This window comes from Aquarana catesbeiana, linkage group LG03 (assembly GCF_042186555.1).
Source record: "Aquarana catesbeiana isolate 2022-GZ linkage group LG03, ASM4218655v1, whole genome shotgun sequence".
In the NCBI taxonomy this organism is placed as follows: Eukaryota; Metazoa; Chordata; class Amphibia; order Anura; family Ranidae; genus Aquarana; species Aquarana catesbeiana.
Genome location: NC_133326.1, coordinates 37,994,023 through 38,017,400, shown reverse-complemented (window position 1 = coordinate 38,017,400; position 23,378 = coordinate 37,994,023). Strand labels below are relative to the sequence as shown.

Here is a 23,378-nt window from a genome sequence, read left to right as displayed (position 1 = left end):
CAAGAGTTTCCCCAAAACCTGCTGGCCTTATGCACTAAAAGGGGACTGTCTGAGTGCTCAGAAAGTGACAGCAAGATCCCTAAGCTAAGATGGTGGCTTGGAAGAACAGAAACTCACATGTGAGGAAGACAGCACTGGACTTCATAGGCTGGTTAGTATGTGTGTATGTGTTTTTCCTTATAAGCCTGCAGTTACAGCACTGTTGACTGTTGACTTTTATATTTTACTAGCCACGTGATGTTTCTCTTTAACATGCAAACCTGTGCTATGTCTAAGCTAAAATCACTTTAGTACTTTCTAGTCTTCTTAGTTAGCCACAACAATAGACAAAAAAAAAATCATTAATATACTGTTTTTACTGTATTTGCCACCAAAAAGAAAAAACATAGCAGTATATTTTAACTTGGTTCATCATCAGTTTGGATGTAATTTTAAGTGTACATTCAGTACAATAATTTTTCTATATCCCTTTTTTTTTCTTTACCTTTTTGAGTAGGGTAGGATTAAAACCCCTGTGAAATTTTTATTTCTCTCCGAGGCTCTATTTAGAAAGGTTAGCTGACCTTTACAAAAAACTGCCTATGCAGGTAAAGGGCACATGTAGATAAAAAACAGCCTTGGCAAAAATTAAATAATGTCCTTGCTATAGGTATAAGCCATTCTGTACCTCCTGCACCCTGGCCAAAAAAAGATGAAGTCCCCCTATTCTGCCTTGTTGCTAGGGCATTGCTAAGATTTTCCTAGGCCATTACTGCTCATCCCCACATCACAGGAGCTCTCTCCAATTCAACACCCCGCATATGCACACTCTGGGGTTAATTCACTAACACTGGAGAGTGCAAAATCTGGTACAACTGTGCATGGTAGCCAATCAGCTTCCAACATCAGCTTGTTCAATTAAGGTTTGACAAAAAATAACCTAGAAGCTGATTTTCCACGCTCCAGTTTTAGTACATCAACCCCTCTCTTGCCTCAGTTGCAGTAGCTCTGAGCTCTGCTCTGCTACAACAGAGGAGGTAGAGAACTGAGCATATGTGGAGGTTTGAGAGCTTGCTCCTGTGATGGTGGGAGTGAGCAGTAAAAGCTAAGAGCATCTTAGCAATGTTCTAGCAACAAGGCAGAATGAGGGGATCTCTGGGAGTTTTTTTGGCCAGACATGTTATGTAATTTTCACCATGCAAGGGGAAATCCCTCTAATGGAGACCTGGATAAAAAAAAAAAAAAAAAAGCAAACAAACCTCTGTCATGGTTTTAATCATTCTCCACTCTGAAAACAAAATGGTGGACATTCACTTTAAGCGTTTCCAGTAACCAGTATTCCTTGAGGACTGAATCCCATGGCGGGGCTGTCTTAGTTTCAGATTTAGCTGTTATTCATTACAGGTATTTGTATAGTGCTGTCAATTTATTTAGAGCTTTACAAACATTGTATATTCATATCACTCCCTGATCTCAAGGACCTTAAAAACTAAGGTCCCTACCTCACAAGTATGCATTCAGATACTAATCCCAAGTTAGTCAGCAGCTAATAAACCACTTACAGACCGGAAGATTTTCCCCCTTAATGACGAGGCCATTTTTTGCGATACTGCACTGTGTTGTGTTAACTGAGAATTGCGCGGTTGTGTAACGTTGTACCCAAATAAAATTGATATAATTTTTTCCCACAAATAGAGCTTTCTTTTGCAAAAGTTATAACGTCTACAAAATGGGGAATAGATTTACGGCATTTTTATTATTTTTTACTAGTAATGGCGGCGATCTGCGATTTGTAGCAGGACTGCGACATTGCAGTGGACAGATCGGACACTTTTGACACTTTTTTTTGGGACCACTGACATTTATACAGCGATCAGTGCTATACAAATGCACTGATTACTGTATAAATGTCACTGGCAGAGAAGGGGTTAGCATTAGGGGGCGATCAAGGGGTTAAATGTGTTCCCTGGGAGGTGTTTCTAACTGTGGGGGGATGGGACTGACTGGAGGAGGAGAGAGGTCGCTGTTCCTAATCACTAGGAACAGCAGATCTCTCTCTCCCCTCCCCTATTAGAATGGGGATCTGTCTGTTTACATCAGGGGTCTCAAACTGGCGGCCCTCCAGCTGTTGCAAAACTACAAGTCCCATGAGGCATTGCAAGGCTGATAGTTACAAGCATGACACCCAGAAGCAGAGGAATGATGGGACTTGTAGTTTTGCAACAGCTGGAGGGCCGCCAGTTTGAGACCCCTGGTTTACATTGATAGATCCCCATTCTGGCTCTCTTTTCCCCGATCATGGCCGCCGGCCACGCGCATTGGGTCCTCCGCCGTGCATCGGGCATGCGCCTCCGGTGGCGCACGCGCTCCTACTTAAAGGAGCTGAGGTACACCTACGGTGATTTGTGGGAACGAGCCGACCTGCAGCAGTATAATGATAGCGGCTGGTCGGTGGGTGATTAACCTAGCAGCATGTCTTTGGAGTGGCAAGAAAACCAGAGAAGACAGAGGAATTCCATGCAAGCACAGGGAAAGCATAAAACTCCATTAAGGTAGTCCTAGTTGGGTTTCAAACTAGTGACCTCAATGCTACAAGGCAGAAATGCTAACTATAAAGCCATTGTGCTGCCCACATGATGTTCTGACATTGTGATTGGCTGCCTAAGATACTCAGCACAAAGGACAGACAATCACAAAACAGCACCACAGTGCGTAGGAAGATGATACACAGTTTAAATCTCTTACACAACCAGACATTTTTATTGTTGAAAACATTAAACTCCACAATAGATGATGGCAGCTATTATAGCCAACAATAACTTACATCTCTGACAAGAGTAACAAGAAAACAGTGAGTTATTCTTTTTTATTGATTAATCAGCAATATTAGAAGCCCATACCAGAAGAATGCAGTCTCTGTGTGACTTTATCACTGTAGTAACAAATAGTTTCGTATCAAGCACTTCTATATTTACTATAACTCAGTATCCGTCTTTCTGTGTTTTAATAATTCCTCACTTTATTGATTTGTATTTTTTTATTACCTTTATAAAGGGGCAAATTTATCTCTCTCTACTCTTTATTTTTTTCAGCCAGGTTCTGTTCACATTTGATGAGATTCCCTTTTTTTTTACTTTGTTTCTTTATTGGTTATATAGAGTAAGTACGTAATCAGCAGTACATTGGTGTGAATAATAGAGAAGAAGCCATAAACCAAAATTATTGTACCATGTTAATTGCATAAGATCCCGTAAGGTTTTGCTTCTATTTGTTGACATAATTCTTGACTTTAGGAAGAATAAATCAAGAATTTTTACCCCCTATGCCCCTATAGTGAAAGTTTTAGAAAACTAAACAGGAGAAGCATAGGCAAGAAATAACAACAAAGCACAGAATAAGGACTATAGGCCAGGAAAAACATCAAATAAGGTGGTTGTAAAGGCTGAAGGGTTTTTACCTTCATGCATTCTATGCACAAAGGTAACACAATTTCAGTTTGCAGCTCCCCTCTCAGCCCCCCTAAAACTTACTTGATCCCAATCCTAATCCAGCGATGTGCATGCGAGTAGCAGCTCTCCCGGGTCTCTCCCTCCTCATTGGCTGAGACACAGCAGCGGGAATCAATCACAGCCAGTGAGGATGGAGCAGGGGGCGGTTGCGAACATGCACAAGTGCCCCAAGAGAGAGCAGCTTGCGGGGCATTCAGCAGGGGGAGAGGCCAGAAGCACCAGCAGGAGAACTGAGAAGAGGAAGATTGGGGCTGCTCTGTGCAGAAACATTGCACAGAGCAGGTGAGTATGACATGTTTTTTTTTTTTTTAAAAGCTGAACATTTAGTATCCCTTTAAGCATTTTTAGGAGTATTCTCATATTTCCTGAAGTGCTACCCATTGGTATATTTATCTAATGGGCTGCAGCCACTGAAAAGTGTAATCTGACAGCAGAGACTCCCTGCTGTCAGAATACAATATCTCTGCAGGGAAGATTCCTCTATCCACCTCAATTGTGTGGATGGAGGAGCACAATTTTTCTTTTTTTTATGTTTTTTCTTTTGTTTTAGCCCTCCAGCTGAACAAAGATCCATCTAAGACCAGCTTAAGGAAATACCTCCTTCTTCCTGCAACAGACTAGTGACTAGTGGCAGCCGGTGCTCCATTTTTAGCCGTTCGACCATCCGCCCACCAGCTCAGCACTTACCCCATCCAGAGCGTTGGCAGCTTCTGCAGCTTCCCCCTGCATCTTCTCCTTGACGGCTTCCCCTCTGCTTCTGCTCCCGGCCAATTTTGTTGCTTCTCCTCTCGGCCAATCGGGTCTTAAGACCCGCTTCCTGATTGGCCGGAAGGAGAAGCAGGAAAACAACAGTGAATATTAATTTGCTATTGTCACACAGATGGGTAGGCTCAGGGCGCAGTGCTCTGTACCCCGAGCCCACCCTTTTTGAAGCCAATTAGAGCCTCAGGCTCTAATCATGTGTTCCAAAAAAACCCAAAACATTGAAATCCATACGTCCGGCACCTTGTGTGTAAATTAGGAGCCGGGTGCATGGAATAGGGGGGTGGATCCCCTGTGTCCCTAATGGAGCAGCCGCCACTGCTAGTTACATCATCTCAACCTAGGCAAGATTACTGAATCAAGCTCCAGGATGGCTTTTCAATGGGGAGAGATTTTCTAGAAATATTGTACCAATGCTGCCCACTTTAAAGAATGATTTTGTTTTTTGTTTTTTTTGGCAGAACTTTTGTATCCTTTCTAATCACTTCTGACTTTTGTCATGATACTCTTTTTCAGATAAAATTGGAAAAGTGTCAAATGTTTTTCTGTTTGGCGTTTTACCTTTGAAATAGTCTAAATGTATTTGTATCGTCTTTGTTTCTTTTTCATGCAGATGTTCAGTATATAAAGAGGAGAGACATTGTTTTGAAGAGAGAACTCGGGGAAGGAGCGTTCGGGAAGGTGTTCCTTGCTGAGTGTTATAACCTCAGCCCAACCAAAGACAAGATGCTTGTTGCTGTCAAGGTAACAGATGCAAAAGAAAAGACTTACAAAAGACTTTACTGAGGCATGCAATAGCTGTTATTTCACTGTGTGATACCAATCGGAGGAAGTAGCGACCTTCATTTTGATATTTCAGAATGTAGACAATTATTTCATGTTGATTTGCACAACCAATAAACAGACATCACACATCTAGTCACCATATTAGAAGCCCTAAGAATCAAATGTAGTTATACAATGCTGTTACCTTTTAGGAGCTGGTCATTTGTAGTTTAAAAATAGAGAAAATGTGCCCTTTCAAACAACAGAATAGAAGATAATGTAGAGAAAACAATTATCTACATCAGTGTTCCTTAGCTTTACTAACAAGATGACTAACACATAGGAGTACACCTTAAACCTGCCAGATGTATTCCAGATTAATAGGTCGAAAATCCTCAGGAGTTAAAAGTCTTTATTGTTCAACTGGTTACAACAAGCAGTACAAAAGACATCCCACGCAATTCGGGGGCCACACAATCCATCAGGCCTGAGTGTAATGGCAGAATGCTATATGGTGGCAGAGGGTGTTATAAATGACAGTTAGTGTTGGTGTTCAAGCTTATCATTTCTATTGTGAACAGTCTGTTTAGGGGGACGTTTGAGTCCTTTGAACATTCTGCCATTTTACCCAGCCCTGATGAAGAGGGATTGTGTGGCACCTGAAACATGTTGATTGTCTTTTACCCTGCTTTTTGTAAACAGTTTAACAGTAAAGATGTTTGAGTCCCAACGATTTTCCATTTGGGACTCTCTTTGACCTACTACACATGGATTTCTTAGCTTGGGTAAATATCCTCTCCTAGGGGATGCCCGTCTTTTTGGTGAACTGCAGAATACGGACCAATTGGGCTCAAGTAACGACTTTATCTGCATTTTGAAACCTGTGAAAATGCCTGTCCAGCAACAAAACCAAAGTCTCCTTGATGTATTCTAGAGAGGAATCAAAAGGTACACATACCAGTGGGTACAAACTCATCTGTCCCTATGGTAGGAAAGTTTCCAACAATACACTGCTTCTGACCCTTCATTTTATACCTCTAGAAACTCAAAAAATGGTTTTCTGAAGCAGATGCTCACTTTGGGGGCATTTTGAAAAGGTAGATGAACCAAGATGGCATTCAACAACAAAAATGCTATAGCCTACCTCCATATTAAGTTCAACCCCTCTAGGTATCATTATATGACCTTCATCATGTATCTACAGGGGAAACAATAAGAATACAAACAGTACGTAGAAAGAAAAGCTTTACAGATGTTTTGGCAAAGCAATGTCATCCTGAAACACTCAAAATGCACACACACACACACACACACACTCAAGTCTATAGGAAATAGGTGTCAGTGCTTACGTACTGGTAGCTGCCAGGTGTGTTTTCACTATCCATCTCTGCGGCCTGGGCTTAGTTCATAGGGTGTGTACCTGTGTCACTTGCTGGCTGAAATTGAGAAGTTAGTTCTGGAGAAATACAATTATTCTATAGTGATAAAAAAATACTAAAGCACTGCTATGTGTATTAAGCAAACAGTGTTGTAATCAAACAGAAAAGCTGCACCATTTGAACAGTGGTCTTTAACACTATATAGTTAATTAATGTCGGAGCGAACATGCCAAATTTCACCCCCCCCAAGATGTATGAGTATTATCTGTCAGCCTAAATCCCCCCCAAAAAATTAAGCTCTATTTTGCATGCTCACCCACTAAGCATACATTTCCCCTCCTCCCAGTACAAATCCCCCTCCTGGCAGAAATCTTTGCCCCCTTTCTCCCCCCTCCTAGCTCAAATCCTCTATCTCCCCATATGCCCCCCCCAAAAAAAACAATGCCCCCCTCCTAACACAAATCCTCCCCCACACTCCAAATCCCCTCTTGCAGCACACATCAACCATACTAGCACTAATTCCCAACCCCCCCCCCCCAAAAAAAAATATTTCCCCTTTACCATATTACCTTTGAAGCACAACCCCCCAAATCCCCCCTCCTAGAACAAGGTATCTTTCCTCATCCCTCCTCCCAACACAAATCCCCCTTAGTACACCTCCCCAAATTTGCCCTTCTAGAACAATTCTTACCCCCTGGCACTCCTCAAATTACCTCTTTTCAAAAACAAATCCCCTCCCCCAATATAATTGTGGTACCTCCCACCTCGCATGATATCACAGTACCCAGGGACCCATCCTGCCCACCCCTTGTCCCGGCCCTGGGGACAACAAACTATTTTCAAACACAAATGCACAGTGCTGTAACAGATTCTTTTATGTAGCATATTTGTGCATCATACAAGTACTGATAAAACAGTTCTCCTAATAAATATAGGCCAACACTGTCTTGCAAGCCATTCATTCAGACAAGTTAATTACATTATTCAGAAAGAATGGCAAACCAATTCTAATTAGCCTTTGCTACCTCCAATTACTGGTTTGGATTCACATTATTCTAATCATGTTTCATGACAGATTTTTATTGAGCCACTTGGCTAAAACATTAATGTTAATAAAGAGGCTAGGATGGAAGCAACCTCAGGGTATACCCAATATATTGCTTTTTGAGACGTTTGCCTACAGAGAAGGTTGAGAAGAGTGTCTCTGACAGGCACGTGCTATCTTCATCTTACACCTCCAGAGACTCGAAACATGGCTTTCTGAAGCAGATGCTCACTTAGGGGCTTAATGACAAACCGCCATTTTGAAAGCGTAAATGAGCCAAGATGGCACTCCGACAAAAACAGTTCACTCAGCAAGAGATCCTACTGTAGTTATGTATGTCAGCTTGGAAATATTTCAGATTCATACATTAAAAGGGAACATTTTGTTCTCCATATTAGGTCAGAATGAAAATGAAATAACATTTAACCTTATAAATGGTACCGATCAATGCTGAGTATATCCTTTGTTCTGTATGTGCATATCCACACAAAATATCATGCACACATTTATAACGTATAATAATGTTATAATATTAATATAGTGCATTGCGCTAACTTCTGTGTGTGATACCACTGCTGAAATATACAAAAATAGCATATCTATACTATGTAGCGTGCTTTTCTGTATCAATTAATATTGTGTCAAAAATATACTGTCCGCATAGTGTTTACTAGTGACAACATAATATTCCAAAAAAAACAGTTTAACGTGCTAGTGCTAAAAAAATATAAAATATGACAGATATTAAAAAATGTGCAATGTGCCAATATTACTTAGTGACCATCAAATATCACATATCACCATGCATATATGCTACATGCTTCAAAAATGTCCTCAACATGTGCATAAACACTACAGCCCACTAGATGTCCTCATTAATGTCTATATGGGGAAAGGTAAATGAAGTTTGGGATAAGGGTCCAAGTTATAATTTGATTACATGCCCAGGACATTTCAGGTCTGCATGGAAAAAAATAGGTATGTAACATGATTATCTAATTAGATAGATAGATAGATAGATAGATAGATAGATAGATAGATAGATAGATAGATAGATAGATAGATAATCTATCTATCTATCTATCTATCTATCTATCTATCTATCTATCTATCTATCTATCTATCTATCTATCTATCTATCTATCTATCTATCTATCTATCTAATAGTGATAATATTAGGCTCTAAATCAGATGTTGCAGTTTTATTTGAAATGGTTGTAAACCTCTGAAATGAAAAATGAACAAAGCATATCCCTCTATAGTGTGCTATCCAAAGCACCTAGTGTGATTTCTGTCTCCTTTCTCATTCCTCTGCTATATGCATGCATCACTTCTGACAGGTTATGCCGACAGCAGACAGTCTCAGGAGATGGCCCCACCTCCACTTCAGCACACAGCCGGAGACTGACAGCCTCAGCTGTGCATGTTTCCCTATGAAACTATGAAAGGGGGGTGTGTCCATTCCAGTGGCGGCTGATGGGTTCTTCTTTTGGGGCATGGCACTAAAACAGCAACACACACCTTCTTCCCCCCCCCGCAGGCGGTCTGGCACTTACCTGCTCATGTGGTGGGGCTGTGGTGTTCGCTCCTCTTCTTTTCCTGCTCTGCGCTCCGAGGCCACCCTTTTTTGCAGCCTATTAGAGCCTCTAGATCTAATCAGGTTCTTCAAAAAAACACCCACCCCCCATTGGAATCCACGGTCAGGCGCCACTGATATGTAGATTAGGGGGGCGGATGCATGGATAGGGGAGGTAGCGCCTGTGCACCCCCAATAGACGGGCCACCACTGGTCCTTTCTCTCCACTCAGGACACGACACTGAAACATCAACACACCCATTCTTCCCCCCGCGAGTGATCCGGCACTTACCTGCTCTTTTGGTGGGGCTGTGGTGTCCTCTCCTCTTCTCCTGGAGTGTGGGCAGCGGCTGTGGCGGCTCCGGTGTCCGCTCCTCCGGCTTCCTCCACTGTGTGTCTCCTCTTCCGCCAAAGCGCTAGGCTTTGGCCAATCGGCCTGATGCTTTGGTCAATCGGGAAACAGGTCTCACAGACCTGCCTCCTGATTGGCGGGAAGGCACTTTAGTGTGATAATAGCGAAAATTTATTCACTATGGTCACACAACTGGGTGGGCCATCAGGTGCTTCAAAAAAAACACCCACCCCGCATTGGAATCCATGGTCAGGCACCAATGATATGTAGATTGGGGGGGCGGACGCATGGCTAGGGGAGGCGGCGCCTGCGCACCCCCAATGGATGGGCCGCCATTGGTCCTTTCTTTCCACTTAGGTCTTAAATTACATTTAGCTAAGTGTTGTGTAGTGTGTGAAATCTGGAGCTCAGAAATGCTATGTATATTTTGTATTTTGTACAGGTACAACTTATGTAGGATGATTTGCTTCATCTGTGTATATCAACTTAGACCAGTCACTTCAGTGGGTCCTGTATATGTAAGAGTTTACAACCACTTTAACCACTTGACAACCATAGATCTATACAGTACCGGTACGTCGCTAGAATTCAAGTTATTATACCATGATGCCTGCAGCTGTTTTTTAGAGCTGATGTTTGGCTCTCTTTTAAAGGCATTCCTAGTGGCTAACTAGCCACTGGATTGCTTTTACAAGCCTCGGGAGGGTAAAACCCTCTCCCGCAGCCATTCGCTGCTTTGTTAGGATCTTCTGTCCTACCGGGAGTCCCAATCGAACAGCTGATTATGTTACCCCTGGCTCATCATAGAGACAAACAGAGACCAGATCGGCTCTGTTTTTCTCTATGATTTAGAAACCCCAGAAGTGATGTTTCCCCAGATGTAATTGGTGCCATTTTTAAAAATGAAAAGCATTTGATCAGACCAATCTTGATGTAATCAAATGCTTTTATAGACCTCACATCTCTCCATAAAAAGTACCTGTCACTGCCTATTGCTATCACAGGGGAAATTTGTATTCCCTGTGATAACAATAAAAGTGATAAAAAAATCGTAAAGCGACAGTGTAAACAAAATATATAAAAAAAAATGTACAGCACAAATGCGAATGCAATCAGCGGTTGTTCTACACATAAGCAGTATCGCTGCAAACGTCAGATCATGGGTGGTAATTCTAGCACCAGATCTCCTGTGTAAATCTAAAGTGGTAACCTGTAAAGGCTTTAAAATTGTCGCTTACGGGTGTGCACAATTTTAAAGAGTGACATGTTTGGTATCAATTTACTTGGCATAACATCATCTTTTTTAATTCTACCAAATTAATAGGTATTTAATTGTGTTATTGTGCATTACAATGGAAAAAAAATATTTGATTCCAAAAAAATGTGTTTGAAAAACCGTTGCACAAATACGTGACATTAAAAATTGCAATACCCACCAATTTATTCTCTAGGGCCTCTGGTTTTTAAAAAAATAGATAATGTTTGGGGGTTCTAAGTAAATTTTTAGCAAAAAATACAGATTTTTACATGTAAACAAAAGTGTCAGAAAAAAGGTCTGGTGTTCAAGTGGTCCAGTAATTATCTGTATTGCATACATACATTGATCTAGGTTTGCACAATATAAGCATGCATCACTGTAGCAGTCCATACTTGGATCTTTTGCATCTTGTTTGGGTTCTGCGCTGAGTGGTTTCCCCTCTGCACACAGAACACAGACTGCGTTTCAATGAATATAAGGCATTCTCTCTTTGGATGATGTGAAGAGGAGGGTCAGTGACATCAGGATCCCCACCCCATCCAATCAGAGAATGCCTTGTATTTAAAAAAAAAATAACAAGGTGTTCTACAAATGGTGGAGGTATTGAGTGAGCTACCCCTGTGTTCTGTGTGCAGAGGGAGAGCCACTCATACAAAACCTGAGCAGGGTGATTGCGGCTATCGTTGGAGTAGCGGTGACTTTTACCGTGGTTTTCAGCTACTCCTGCGGCCCATCAAGTATAAGATATGCATACTTACTTTGTGACAAGTTGGACCAATGTAAGTTTACAATACAGATAATTCCTGGAGTTCACATTTAATCTTTTGTCATTATTTTCTTTTTATTTAGCGACATAACCAAATGCGCATTTCTTTAAAACACGACAGCCATGTTCCAGATACAAATAAAAACCGGAGCTATTTTCTTTAGAGGCGGAACATCAACAACATAAAGATATAAATTGACAAAAACGAATAGACTCTATAAGATAAGGATGGATGATTTCCCATCTGCGAAATGTAGCTATCATTTGTCTAAATATTCCTGGTCATTCTCTGTCCCCATGGAATTGGTAATTAACTTATCCCATTGTGATGTATGTGTCAACCCGCTGGGATTCAGGCAGAACATTCTGCCTGCAATGTCTGCAAATGAAAGTTAGTCAGTATCTATGATTTTTGCAGGAATAGACAATAAATAAAAACTGCACAATCTATTGGATACTGCAGGATTTATTAGCCAACCCTTGGCCAAGAAAATAGAATGGGTTACTGTACATAGTAGCATACTAAGTTTGTGCTAAGACCATTAATATTAATAATAACTTCAATCTAGAAGAAAGCAAAAACAATCCTTATCGAGGGAGCCATCTATTGATCCACTTAGTGGTAAAAAGAATTTTTTTTGGCTATGCTGGATTTCCAAAGTTTTGTCATCACAAATGTAGGAAAGAACCCTTTTCTGTGCTGATAAACCTAGGTTTCATTAATATATAACGAAAGGCAAAACTTTATTGCTTTACTTTTTTTAGCTTTGGATAGACTTTATTATATTACAGTAGGGATAAGCCTAAGGTTCAGACCAAACACAAGTTTGGATCTCACCTTGGCTGTCCGGTTATGCTATGTACCCCTTACTCATTCACATAGGGAGTGGTATCTGGGGGCCCCTTAGCTATTAAAAGGAGGTTCCAGATTCTAAAAAAACACAAGGTTCTCAGGAAGATGCTCTTGTCCTCATCAAAATGGGGACAAGCTGCTTTGCCAAGTGGACCAACCCTGGCAAGGTACCACCGCCCCATGTTGAGGGCATGTGGTCTGGAATGGCTCAGGAGGTGGGTGCATCCCCCCCTCCCCACATACTTTTCCTGGTCAGCCAGGATGCATGCATGGGTAAGGGGCTGGAATGGATTTTGGGTATAATATTCAGAAAACTGTCTAAAGAGAGTTTTTTGTGAGCATCGCCTACCTTTGTCTTCTGATCAATTACTGTATGTCTTTGGATGACTCTGGATGCTGTTAGGTCAATATGAATAGAGAGCTACAACTTTTCTCTAAATCAAGATAGTAATAAAAGTGTTTATGATAGGGTATTACTATATGCATTTACTATATTTAAAGCATAGCTATTGGCAACATGTTTTGTTTATGTTTGTATAGAGTGGAAATGGATTAGAAAATCTATTAGGTTTTTATTGCTGTCTGTGCCCCATTAGGGAGATTCACCCTCTCTATTTGTCCTGTTACCATTATTACCGAGAGTTAAAGTAAAGAAAAATTCCAAATTTTGGGTTTTCCCCAGAACAGGAATAGCAAATATATCTTCCAATGGTGATACTACTTCTGGTAACAACCAGGGCTTCCCCCACTTTGGAGAGATTTCTTCTCACTTCCTGTTTTGGCTATGGGACTGGAAGTGAAAGGAAATCTCTCAATGGGACACAGAGAGGGGGGAAAAAAACATGCTTTTTGTTCTACTTTCATGTTTAAGAGTGGCCATAGATGAATACTTCTCTCCATAAAATAATGGTCAATAGGAGACGTGTCTATCCAACCTTCCTGTTCTCTTCTCCCAATTTCTTCTACCTTTGGCAGTTGATCAGACTTTTTATGACAACAAGCATTAGTTTTACTCAAAAGTGCTGGTCATTGATCTTTTAAAATCTAAACAGCCTTATCATTACAATGTTTAGTTTTATATAGTCAGTTGGCTAAGTGGATGACCCTCTTGTCACTTGCACAATCCTTGTGATGAAATGTTAAATTAAATTACTTGACATGCAAATTGGCATATAGTCTTTAGTAGAGATCCTGAAATGTATGAATGTGGCAAGCATGTCATTACAATTAGGGTGAAAACTATTCTAAAACTAGTTAGGATGCCTAATAAGATGATATTGATAAAGAATTGCCTTATCTATATATGTAAAATGTGATTAAAGGAGGAAAGGAATCCATTTTTAGTGATTTCTTGTCAATAAAACTGTCATTCTCCCATCTCTTTTTGCCTTGTAAGGCTATGTCATATTTATTTTACTTAAAAAAAAACAAGTGTCTTGCAAGGAGTAATTTCTATTAATAATATTACTATTAACAGTATATGTAAATTAATGGGGTGTAGAGACGTTCCAACCAGACATTTTGGATTGGGGTGACTTGAGTGGTTTCTTGAAAATTGATTTGAATTTCTGCTAAACCAGACACTCAGTTTCCATCATTAGGGTGATAAGGTGAAATCTACTTGTATGTTTTTGTAAGGGAAGGGGTGTATTTATAATAGTTTAATTTACTTAATTTTGCATTTTTTGTATTGTTTTTTTTTTTCTTTTTTTAAGTATATGATCATAATTTGTGTAGTGTCGCTGTAATAAAGGGCAGGACTTTATTACTTAAAAGTTTCTATGTTTAACCTTTCAGATATGTGGGCATCATACAATAATTTCAATCCACTCGAGATTATAATAATAAAAATTAATTTACTTAACTTGTTTTAAAGATGTATTACAGATGATAAAACATAGATAAATACAGCATTTTCAATCCAGGGGAGTTAATAAGTTCTTCATTTGAAATTCCTGGAGGCGATAGCCCACGATCCATACTTCTTTTTTGAATCCAACTCAACTAGCCGCTGGTCACCCAGTCCTATATACAGCAGGTCAAACAATAGCTAAAACTGGTTTGAAGCATGATAAAGCAGATGTCTCATACAATAAACATGTTGCATATAGATAGAAGTGAGCACTTATACACTAACTTAAGTGATAGCAAAAACTATTACTAAGTTTATTGTAAATCAATAACTAAAATAACTATTAAAAAACCCACACTACAGTCGCTTTATATTTTTACATGCTTTTTTGCTCTGCTAGTGTTTTCCTTTTGAAAAAAAAAACAAAAAAAAATGCAAACCACCCTAATTTATACCTAACTTTTTAGAGGAAGGTGCACATGAAAGGACGTTTTTTGCACAGAGCAAACAAAACAAAATGTACTTACCAGCTAATCAAAACAAACAACAAAAAAATTACACTGTCTAATAATTTGCATTGAAAACACATGTTTTAGTTGCACAACATTTGCAAATAAGTGTGGAAGCCGCACTGTCTTATCAAGGCCCCTCTGTATAAGGTCCTAACTCTAGTCTAGTCTATCAAAGCATTTTAGAGCACATATAGCAATGGATATATTGAGAATAGTTGAAAGAAGCTTCTGTAATGCCCTGTACACACGACCGGTTTTGCCGTCGGAATAAACTCCAAAGATTTTTCCGACGGAATTCCGCTCAAGCTGTCTTGCATACACACAGTCACACCAAATTCCGACCGTCAAGAACGCGGTGACGTACAACATGTACGACGGGACAACACGTACGACGTCTCGTACTTGCTTCAGAGCATGTGTCATTTTTGGTACGTCGGAACAGCATACAGAAAAGCAGTTTTCCTGATAGGAATTTGTTCCGTCGGAAAAATATAGAACATGTTCTCTATCTAAGTCCGTTTAAATTCTGGATGTAAAAAGTCCGATGGGGCATACACACGGTCGGAATATACGATGAAAAGCTCCCATCGGACTTTTTCTGACGAAAATTCCGGTCGTGTGTACGGGGCATTACACTCAGGAGCTATTTAAAGTCAATTGCACCCTTAAAAACAAGCAGAAAAAATATTTAGCTTTCCTCAAAAATGCATTTTGACAAAAATTGTGAAATTTTATAGAAATCTCAGAATTTTTGCCAAAATTTGGGAGAAAATATAATTCTCAATTTCACTAACCCCTACATTAGAATAACATGTTCTTTTTTGCTTCATCCATATCTTAACTTTCTTCAAAGGCCTTGATGCCTACTCTTGTAAGCCGTTGTGAATATTTCCTTACTGCTTATTAATCACTTAAGCCCCAGAAGGTTTTACCCCTTAATGACCAGAGTCTTTTTTGCGATTCGGCACTGCGTCGCTTTAACTGACAATTGCGTGGTCGTGCGACGTTGTACCCAAACAAAATTGATTTCCTTTTTATCCTACAAATAGAACTTTCTTTTGATGGTATTTGATCACCTCTGTGTTTTTTATTTTTTGCGCCATAAACAAAAAAAGATCGACAATTTTGAAAAAAAAGCAATGTTTTTTACTTTTTGCTATAATAAATACCCCCAAAAAATATATAAAAAAACTAATTTTTTTCTCAGTTTAGGCTAACATGTATTCTTCTACATATTTTTGGTAAAAAAATTGAAATACGTGTATATTGATTTGTTTGCGCAAAAGTTATAGCGTCTACAAAATAGGGGATAGATTTATGGCATTTTTATTATAATTTTTTTTTTTTTATTAGTAATTGCGAGGATCTGCAATTTTTATTGGGACTGCGACATTGCGGCAGACAGATTGGACACTTTTGACACTATTTTGAGACCATTGTCATTTATGCAGCATCAGAGCTAAAAATAGCCACTGATTACTGTGTAAATGTCACTGGCAGGGAAGGGGTTAACACTAGGGGGCAATCAAGTGGTTAAATGTGTTCCCTCAGTGTGTTCTAACTGTAGGGGGGATGGCCTACCTAGGACATGACAGCGATCACTGCTCCCAATGACAGGGAGCAGTAGATCTCTGGCATATCACTAGGCAGAACAGGGAAATGCCTTGTTTAAATAGGCATTTCCCCATTCTGCCTCTCCTCGTCGTGATGGCGGGCCACCAGCTGACATCGGGGCCACCAGCGGACATCGGGTCTGCGGGACCCGCGGGCACAGGATTACGAAGGGACGTACGGGTACACCCTTTTGCACAGCCGTACCATTCTGCCGACGTACATCGGCGTGCGGCGGTCGGGAAGCAGTTAATGAGACATGTAACCCCAGAACTTGATTTGAAAAGCTTATCACAACAGTAACTTTGTGGTTTTCATGGAATTAAAGCATAATCTGAATAGTTTGTGCTATTACTCTATCCACTCTCTTTTCTCATACCATCGCCAAGTTAAATAATTGATACTTTCATGTATAAATAGTTAGTGAAAGCAGTAGGAAAGAAGAGATAAAAGGGAATTTTGCGAGCCACAATGGTATATTGCTTCAAATGTGGAAATCACCTAGCTGCCTGCGCAGAACACGTTTCATATGCCGTGCAATACAATATATACAAAAGATACGCTGCGCTAAGGTGAAAATGTCAATCTGGAGATCATTAATGCATATGAGGTATACTGAAAATATCGCATAAGCGGCTTATCCAGCCACAGCAAGGCACAAAGGATATATGTATTAAAAGAAAAAAAAATTTTAAAGTGATTATAAGGTGCAATGTGTAAATAATATACTAGATGTATACCATTAGAATAAGAGTAGCGATGATTAAACTACTAACTGTATATATAATGAATGAAAAATTATTTATATAATCTGAAATTTACCGTGTAAAAAATATATATAAATAATATCACAGTGATAAGTGCAAAAAACACAACAAAGTGCCAAGTGCCACACAATGAGTGTGAATATCAAATCCAAGATGTGATACGTGGTTATTAAAGTTCAATTTATAAAAGAAATGTACATAAAGTCCATAAAAACAGTTCATAAAAAATCCAACGTGCGTGCATTAATCTTAGTGCTTGGTGCTCAGAATTCCATGCTCAAGTGCCATCCAGTGACCCCCCCGGGGACAGCCGCTCACCTCAGAGCGTATGACTCAGCTGTGAGACTGAATCTAAACACGCTTATGAGCCATCCCACGGCTCAGTGATGGAATCCAGATACACAGTTTTTAGCAGCAGCTCCACAGTTAGGAATAAAGGAAAAGAAAAACTGGATAGTGTGATATCATTTATAAATGTTTATTGGAAGAAAAGCTCCCCACATTAGGGTACTCACATTTGCAAGGTGCGTGAGTGCACCAATCTGATAACATCCCCCTGATGAAGACACGTGACCCTGTGTAGAACACACGTAGGGGAGGGGCCAAGACGGAGCACGGAGCCTTTCACTCATCTGAGATGGGATGCACAGCTTATCCCTCCTGACAGGCAAACTTTGAGGCAAACGTTGGAGACTGTTATAAGATTGGTGCACTCACGCACCTTGCAAATGTGAGTACCCTAATGTGGGGAGCTTTTATGCCAATAAACATTTATAAATGATATCACACTATCCAGTTTTTCTTTTCCTTTATTCCTAACTGTGGAGCTGCTGCTGAAAACTGTGTATCTGGATTCCATCACTGAGCCATGGGATGGCTCATAAGCGTGTTTAGACCCAGTCTCACAGCTGAGCTGCACGCTCTGAGGTGAGCGGCTGTCCCCGGGGGGGTCACTGGATGGCGCTTGAGCATGGAATTCTGAGCACTAAGCACTAAGATTAATGCACGCACGTTGGATTTTTTATGAACTGTTTTTATGGACTTTATGTGCATTTCTTTTATAAATTGGACTTTAATAACCACGTATCACATCTTGGATTTGATATTCACACTCATTGTGTGGCACTTGGCACTTTGTTGTGTTTTTTGCACTTATCACTGTGATATTATTTATATATTTTTTTACACGGTAAATTTCAGATTATATAAATAATTTTTCATTCATTATATATACAGTTAGTAGTTTAATCATCGCTACTCTTATTCTAATGGTATACATCTAGTATATTATTCACACATTGCAACTTATAATCACTTTTAATTTTTTTTTTTTTTTTTTTAATACATATATCCTTTGTGCCTTGCGGTGGCTGTATAAGCCACTTATGCAATATTTTCAGTATACTTCATATGCATTAATGATCTCCAGATTGACAAGTAGGAAAGAAGAGGCTTGTAAACAGAAATAATGCAAGATGTACAACTCACAATAAACAGGACTTTATAGACACATGATAAATTGAATAATGATAAGATAGTGTTAAACCACAACAATATTTTATTTTATTTAAAACATAATACAATTATATAAAACACAAATGGCCGATTTGATCAAATTTGACATCCATATAAAGATCATAACAAATTAATAGTGCACCACTCTTATCACCATATCGTAACAAAATTCCATCATCCGTCATCGAGTCCCTCCACATGGAAAACTTCATCCAAAATCTTCAACAAAATGGTAGCCATCTGCACACAGACACTGACTCCCTGTTGGATAAATGTGAATGGAATAAGTAAAAGATGGATTCAGCTCCTGTTGTCCACCCATAGAAAACTCCTCAGACAGGTTTCACCCTTTTTTAGGGCTTAAGCATAGAGGTTTAAGTCCTGAAAAGGGCAAAGTGCATTTATGGAGTTCTCCACAGGTGGAGAACAGAAGATGAAGCCATCTTTTGTCATTCCGTTCACCTTTATGCAACAGGGAGTCAGTGTCTGTGTGCTGATGTCCACCATTTTGTTGAAGTTTACTAGAGTCTGACAAGTCGATACTGTCTGTCTTGGACCGGTCTATACACATGCTGATACAAATGATAGAAGTGTGGGGGGCATTCAAGCAGTACTATTTTTATGGGCTTCATCCAAGGTCTGTTGTAATTGTGTTACCATGAGGTGATAACATTTGTATATTTTGAATTTTTTATGATCGCTATAGGGATGTCAAATATTTTATTTATAATTTATTATAGGTACTTATATAGCACCGTTAATTTATGCAGCGCTTTACATATACATTGCATATTCACCTCAGTCCCTACCCTCAAGGAGCTTACAATCTAAGCTCCCTAACCCCCATTCATACATACTAGGGCCATTTTAGACAGGATCCAATTAACCTACCAGAATATCTTTGGCGTGTGGGAGGAAACTGAAGTACCCAGAGGAAACCCACACAGGGAGAACATGCAAACTCCAGGAAGATAGAGTCGTGGTTGGGATTCGAACCAGCGACCCTTTTGCTGCTAGGCGAAAGTGCTAACCGGTATACCACTGTGCTGCCCAAATACGATCAAATCAGCCATTCGTATTTTATACAATTTTAATATTTTGAAAAAAAATTACCTTTTTATTCATTATTCAATTTTTAATTTGCCTATAAAGTCCCATTTATTATAGGATGTTCATTTTTGCAATTATTCTACTAGGGATGTGGCACATTTTGGCATTGAATAAACCTCTTCTTTATATAGATACTTCAAGGATGTATATTTATATAAGTGTATTTATATAGATACTTGCAAACAGAAATAACTCATCATCACCCATGTGATATATACCCATTAAATGAAAGACTATAAATATGTATGAGATGGGTTACTAGAGAGGCAGCACTTCAGCTTTTTCTTTACTGTACTATTTTATATGTAAAGGAGTAAGGAAACACCATTTATTTATTGTAGAAGTAAAGGTTATGAGCTGCTAAATTAAATATATTAAAGTCTACAGACATAAGAAATATGAATCTGTAGCTCCCAAGTGTACCAGATTTCCCAGGACAATTTCAGTTTTTACTGCTAGATTTTTTTCCTCCATGGAAAGATCAATTACTAGGATGTATTTAATGGATCAGTCAGAAATATGGTCCTGTAGCCGTTTTACATAATTTTGCCTTCACTTGACCATTCTGTTCTAATTTCCCTAGTGGTCCTTTTCCAAAAACATTGCAGCCCAGTGGTAAGGAATGGTTAGTGTTGACTCCTAAATAGATAGATAGATAGATAGATAGATAGATAGATAGATAGATAGATAGATAGATAGATAGATAGATAACAAGCATACTGATTGTGCAGGTTTTTGCAGGGTTTTTCTTGGAGGGGTGACTTGTAACCCCCCCCGCCCCCAAGGAGCCTGGTGGCTGTAAGAGAGCATCCAGAAGTGTACATGTGCACAGGAGTGTGTTTGAGAATTGTCGACAGGAGAGACAGACAAGGGACCTAAGTCAGAAGGCTGATATAAAGTATTGGTTTTGCTAAAGGAATGCTGAATACAATGCATATATTCTGAAAATGCAAACATAGACAAGTACTGTACATAAGCAGAGAGGCACAATATAATGAGAAGCCACTATTTGTGTATTGTTAGCTTGGATAGGTTCTGTATCTCATCCAGGTGAAGATCCAAATTGTAAAGGTTAAAGCTGTTTTGCTGTGCTGTGAAAAAGTTGGACTAGAATTTGCAAGGCATCAGCAAATTATATGCTAAGGTCTATAGATAAACTAGTATTTTATGGGTGGGTGTGCATTGATATATGCATGGGGCACCTAATGTTTATACTGGACTAACTTTTACTTTCAATACATTTTATTATAAAGGTTATGTAAGGTATCAGATATACATTTCAACTATGAACTACAAGCAGCAGTAAGAAGTCTAATCGAAACCTTGTTAGTTGCTTCACAAGGTTTGAGCTTATTATGGTTGTAAAATAAAAACAAAGTTACAAGGAAACTGAGCTGACACGATTAAAGCAGAACTACACTGCATCTGAACACCTCAACTCAAAAATCCATGTCTCCATGCTTTATTTTGTTGAGAAATAACATTGAAAAACACCCTCCAAGCATTTCTGACTGTGGCCATCTTGAGTAAGGGCATATGATTCATGTAGCATTTACAGTGCCTTGAAAAAGTATTTATACCCCTTCCACATTTTGTCACGTTACAACCAAAAACGCAAATGTATTTTATTGGGGTTTTATGTGATAGACCAACACAAGTGGCACATAATTGTGAAGTGGAAGGAAAATGAGAAATGGTTTTCAAAATGCTTTACAAATAAATATCTAAAAAGTGTGGCGTGCATTTGTATTCAACCCCTTTTACTCTGATACCCCTAACTAAAATCGAATGGAACCAATTGCCTTCATAAGTGACCTAATTAGTAAATAGCGTCCACTTGTGTGTAATTTAATCTTAGTATAAATACAGCTGTTCTGTGAAGCCCTCAGAGGTTTGATAGAGAACCCTAATGAATAAACAGCATCATGAACGCCATGGGGCACACCAGACAGGTCAGGGATAAAGTTGTGGAAAAGTTTAAAGCAGGGTTAGGTTATAAAAAATATCCCAAGCTTTGAACATCTCACGGAGCACTGTTCAATCCATCATCTGAAAATGGAGTATGGCACAACTACAAACTTACCAAGACATGGGCGTCCACCTAAACTAACAGGCCGGGCAAGGAGAGCATTAATCAGAGAAGCAGCCAAGAGGCCCATGATAACTCTGGAGGAGCTGCAGAGATCCACAGCTCAGGTGGGAGAATCTGTTCACAGGACAATTATTAGTCACACAAATCTGGCCTTTATGGAAGAGTGGCAAGAAGAAAGCCATTGTTAAAAGAAAGCCATAAGAAGTCCCATTTGCAGTTTGTGAGAAGCCATGTGGGGCACACAGCAAACATGTGGAAGAAGGTGCTCTGGTCAGATGAGACCAACATTGAACTTCTTGGCCCAAAAGCAAAACGCTATGTGTGGCAGAAAACTAACACTGCACATCACCCTGAACACACCTTCCCCACTATGAAACATGTTGGTGGCAGCATCATGTTGTGGCTATGCTTTTCTTCAGCAGGGACCGGGAAGCTGGTCAGAGTTGATGGGAAGTTGGATGGAGCCAAATACAGGGGAACCTTAGAAGATTTTGCAAAGAAGAATGGGAAAAAATGTCACTCTCTGGATGTGCAAAGCTGGTAGAGACATGCTCAAAAAGACTTGCATCTGTAATTGCAGCGAAATGTGGTTCTACAAAGTCTTGAAAACCATTTATCATTTCCCTTCCACTTTACAAATATGTGTCACGTTGTTTTGGTCTATCACATAAAATCTCAATAAAATACATTTATGTTTTTGGCTGTAACATGAAAAAAATTTGGAAAATGTCAAGGAGAGTAGTAGCAGTATAAGCATTTAAAATAGTTAATGTTGATTAAGAGAGTGAAGTTCGACTTTAACAGTTGAGTATGCATATCAAATATTGGATAGAGTGGAGAGGTATTAGAACTCCTGTCAGTACATTATTGCTGTCTCAGACTCAGGTCACTAAAAAGACATGGCCACTCAATTAAGTTGGATGAGAAGTACTGGTAGTTCTTTGTTAAACTGCGTAGGGGGTTCTTTACTGAAAGAACGGTAAAGATGTGGAACACCCTTCCACCGTTGATGGTGTCAGCAAGGAGTGTAGATATTTTCAAGAAAATTTTAGAGTGGCATCTTAGCAAACACAATATACAATGATATGGGAAATTATAGTGACATGATTACATACACACGCACTACAGCAGGTTGAACTGAATTGTATGGTGTCTTTATTGCACTGAATCAACTAGGTAACTATGTGACTATTTTCTCTGTGCCCCCCTTAGGGAGATTCTTTGTCCTGTTTACTGTTGTCACCCAGAGTGAAAGTGAAAGAAAATCTAAAATTTTGGAAAGTTTAATTTTCAGGTTATGGCAATTGTAATGCCCCGTACACGTGATCAGACTTTCTGACAACAAAACCGTGGAATTTTGTTCGAAGGTTTTTGGCTCCAACTTGTCTTGCATACACACGGTCACACAAATGTTGGCCAAAAATTATGAAGGTAGTGACGTACTAGACGTACTACGTGGTTTTTCAGCTGTTTTGGGCTCCTTCTGCTAATTTCGTGTTAGTAGAAGTTTGGTGAGTGTTGATTTACGCTTTTCTTTTTGCATTATTCATTTAGCACTATTATCATTATTCTTGATATCACTTGAAAAAACAAGCCTTTGAAACTTTGTTTGCAATAACTCCATCAGTATCACCAGCAAAGCAGCTTCATTATTATCCCATTAATGAAGAAGAGA

General features: G+C 39.4%; 1 protein-coding gene across 5 annotated transcripts in view; it reads left to right on the top strand.

Annotated features, from left to right (window-relative positions):
* Nucleotides 1-23,378, top strand: part of NTRK3 (neurotrophic receptor tyrosine kinase 3) — a 1,063,191-nt gene that overhangs the window by 899,278 nt on the left and 140,535 nt on the right. For all 5 annotated transcript variants that reach the window (XR_012242732.1, XR_012242731.1, XR_012242729.1 and 2 more), the window contains one exon: nucleotides 4,864-4,994. Coding sequence is in view for 1 of the 5 variants with exons in the window: in XM_073618426.1 (XP_073474527.1) it covers nucleotides 4,864-4,994 (131 nt within the window). In the remaining 4 variants the exon portion in view is untranslated. The remainder of the gene's footprint in view (nucleotides 1-4,863; nucleotides 4,995-23,378) is intronic.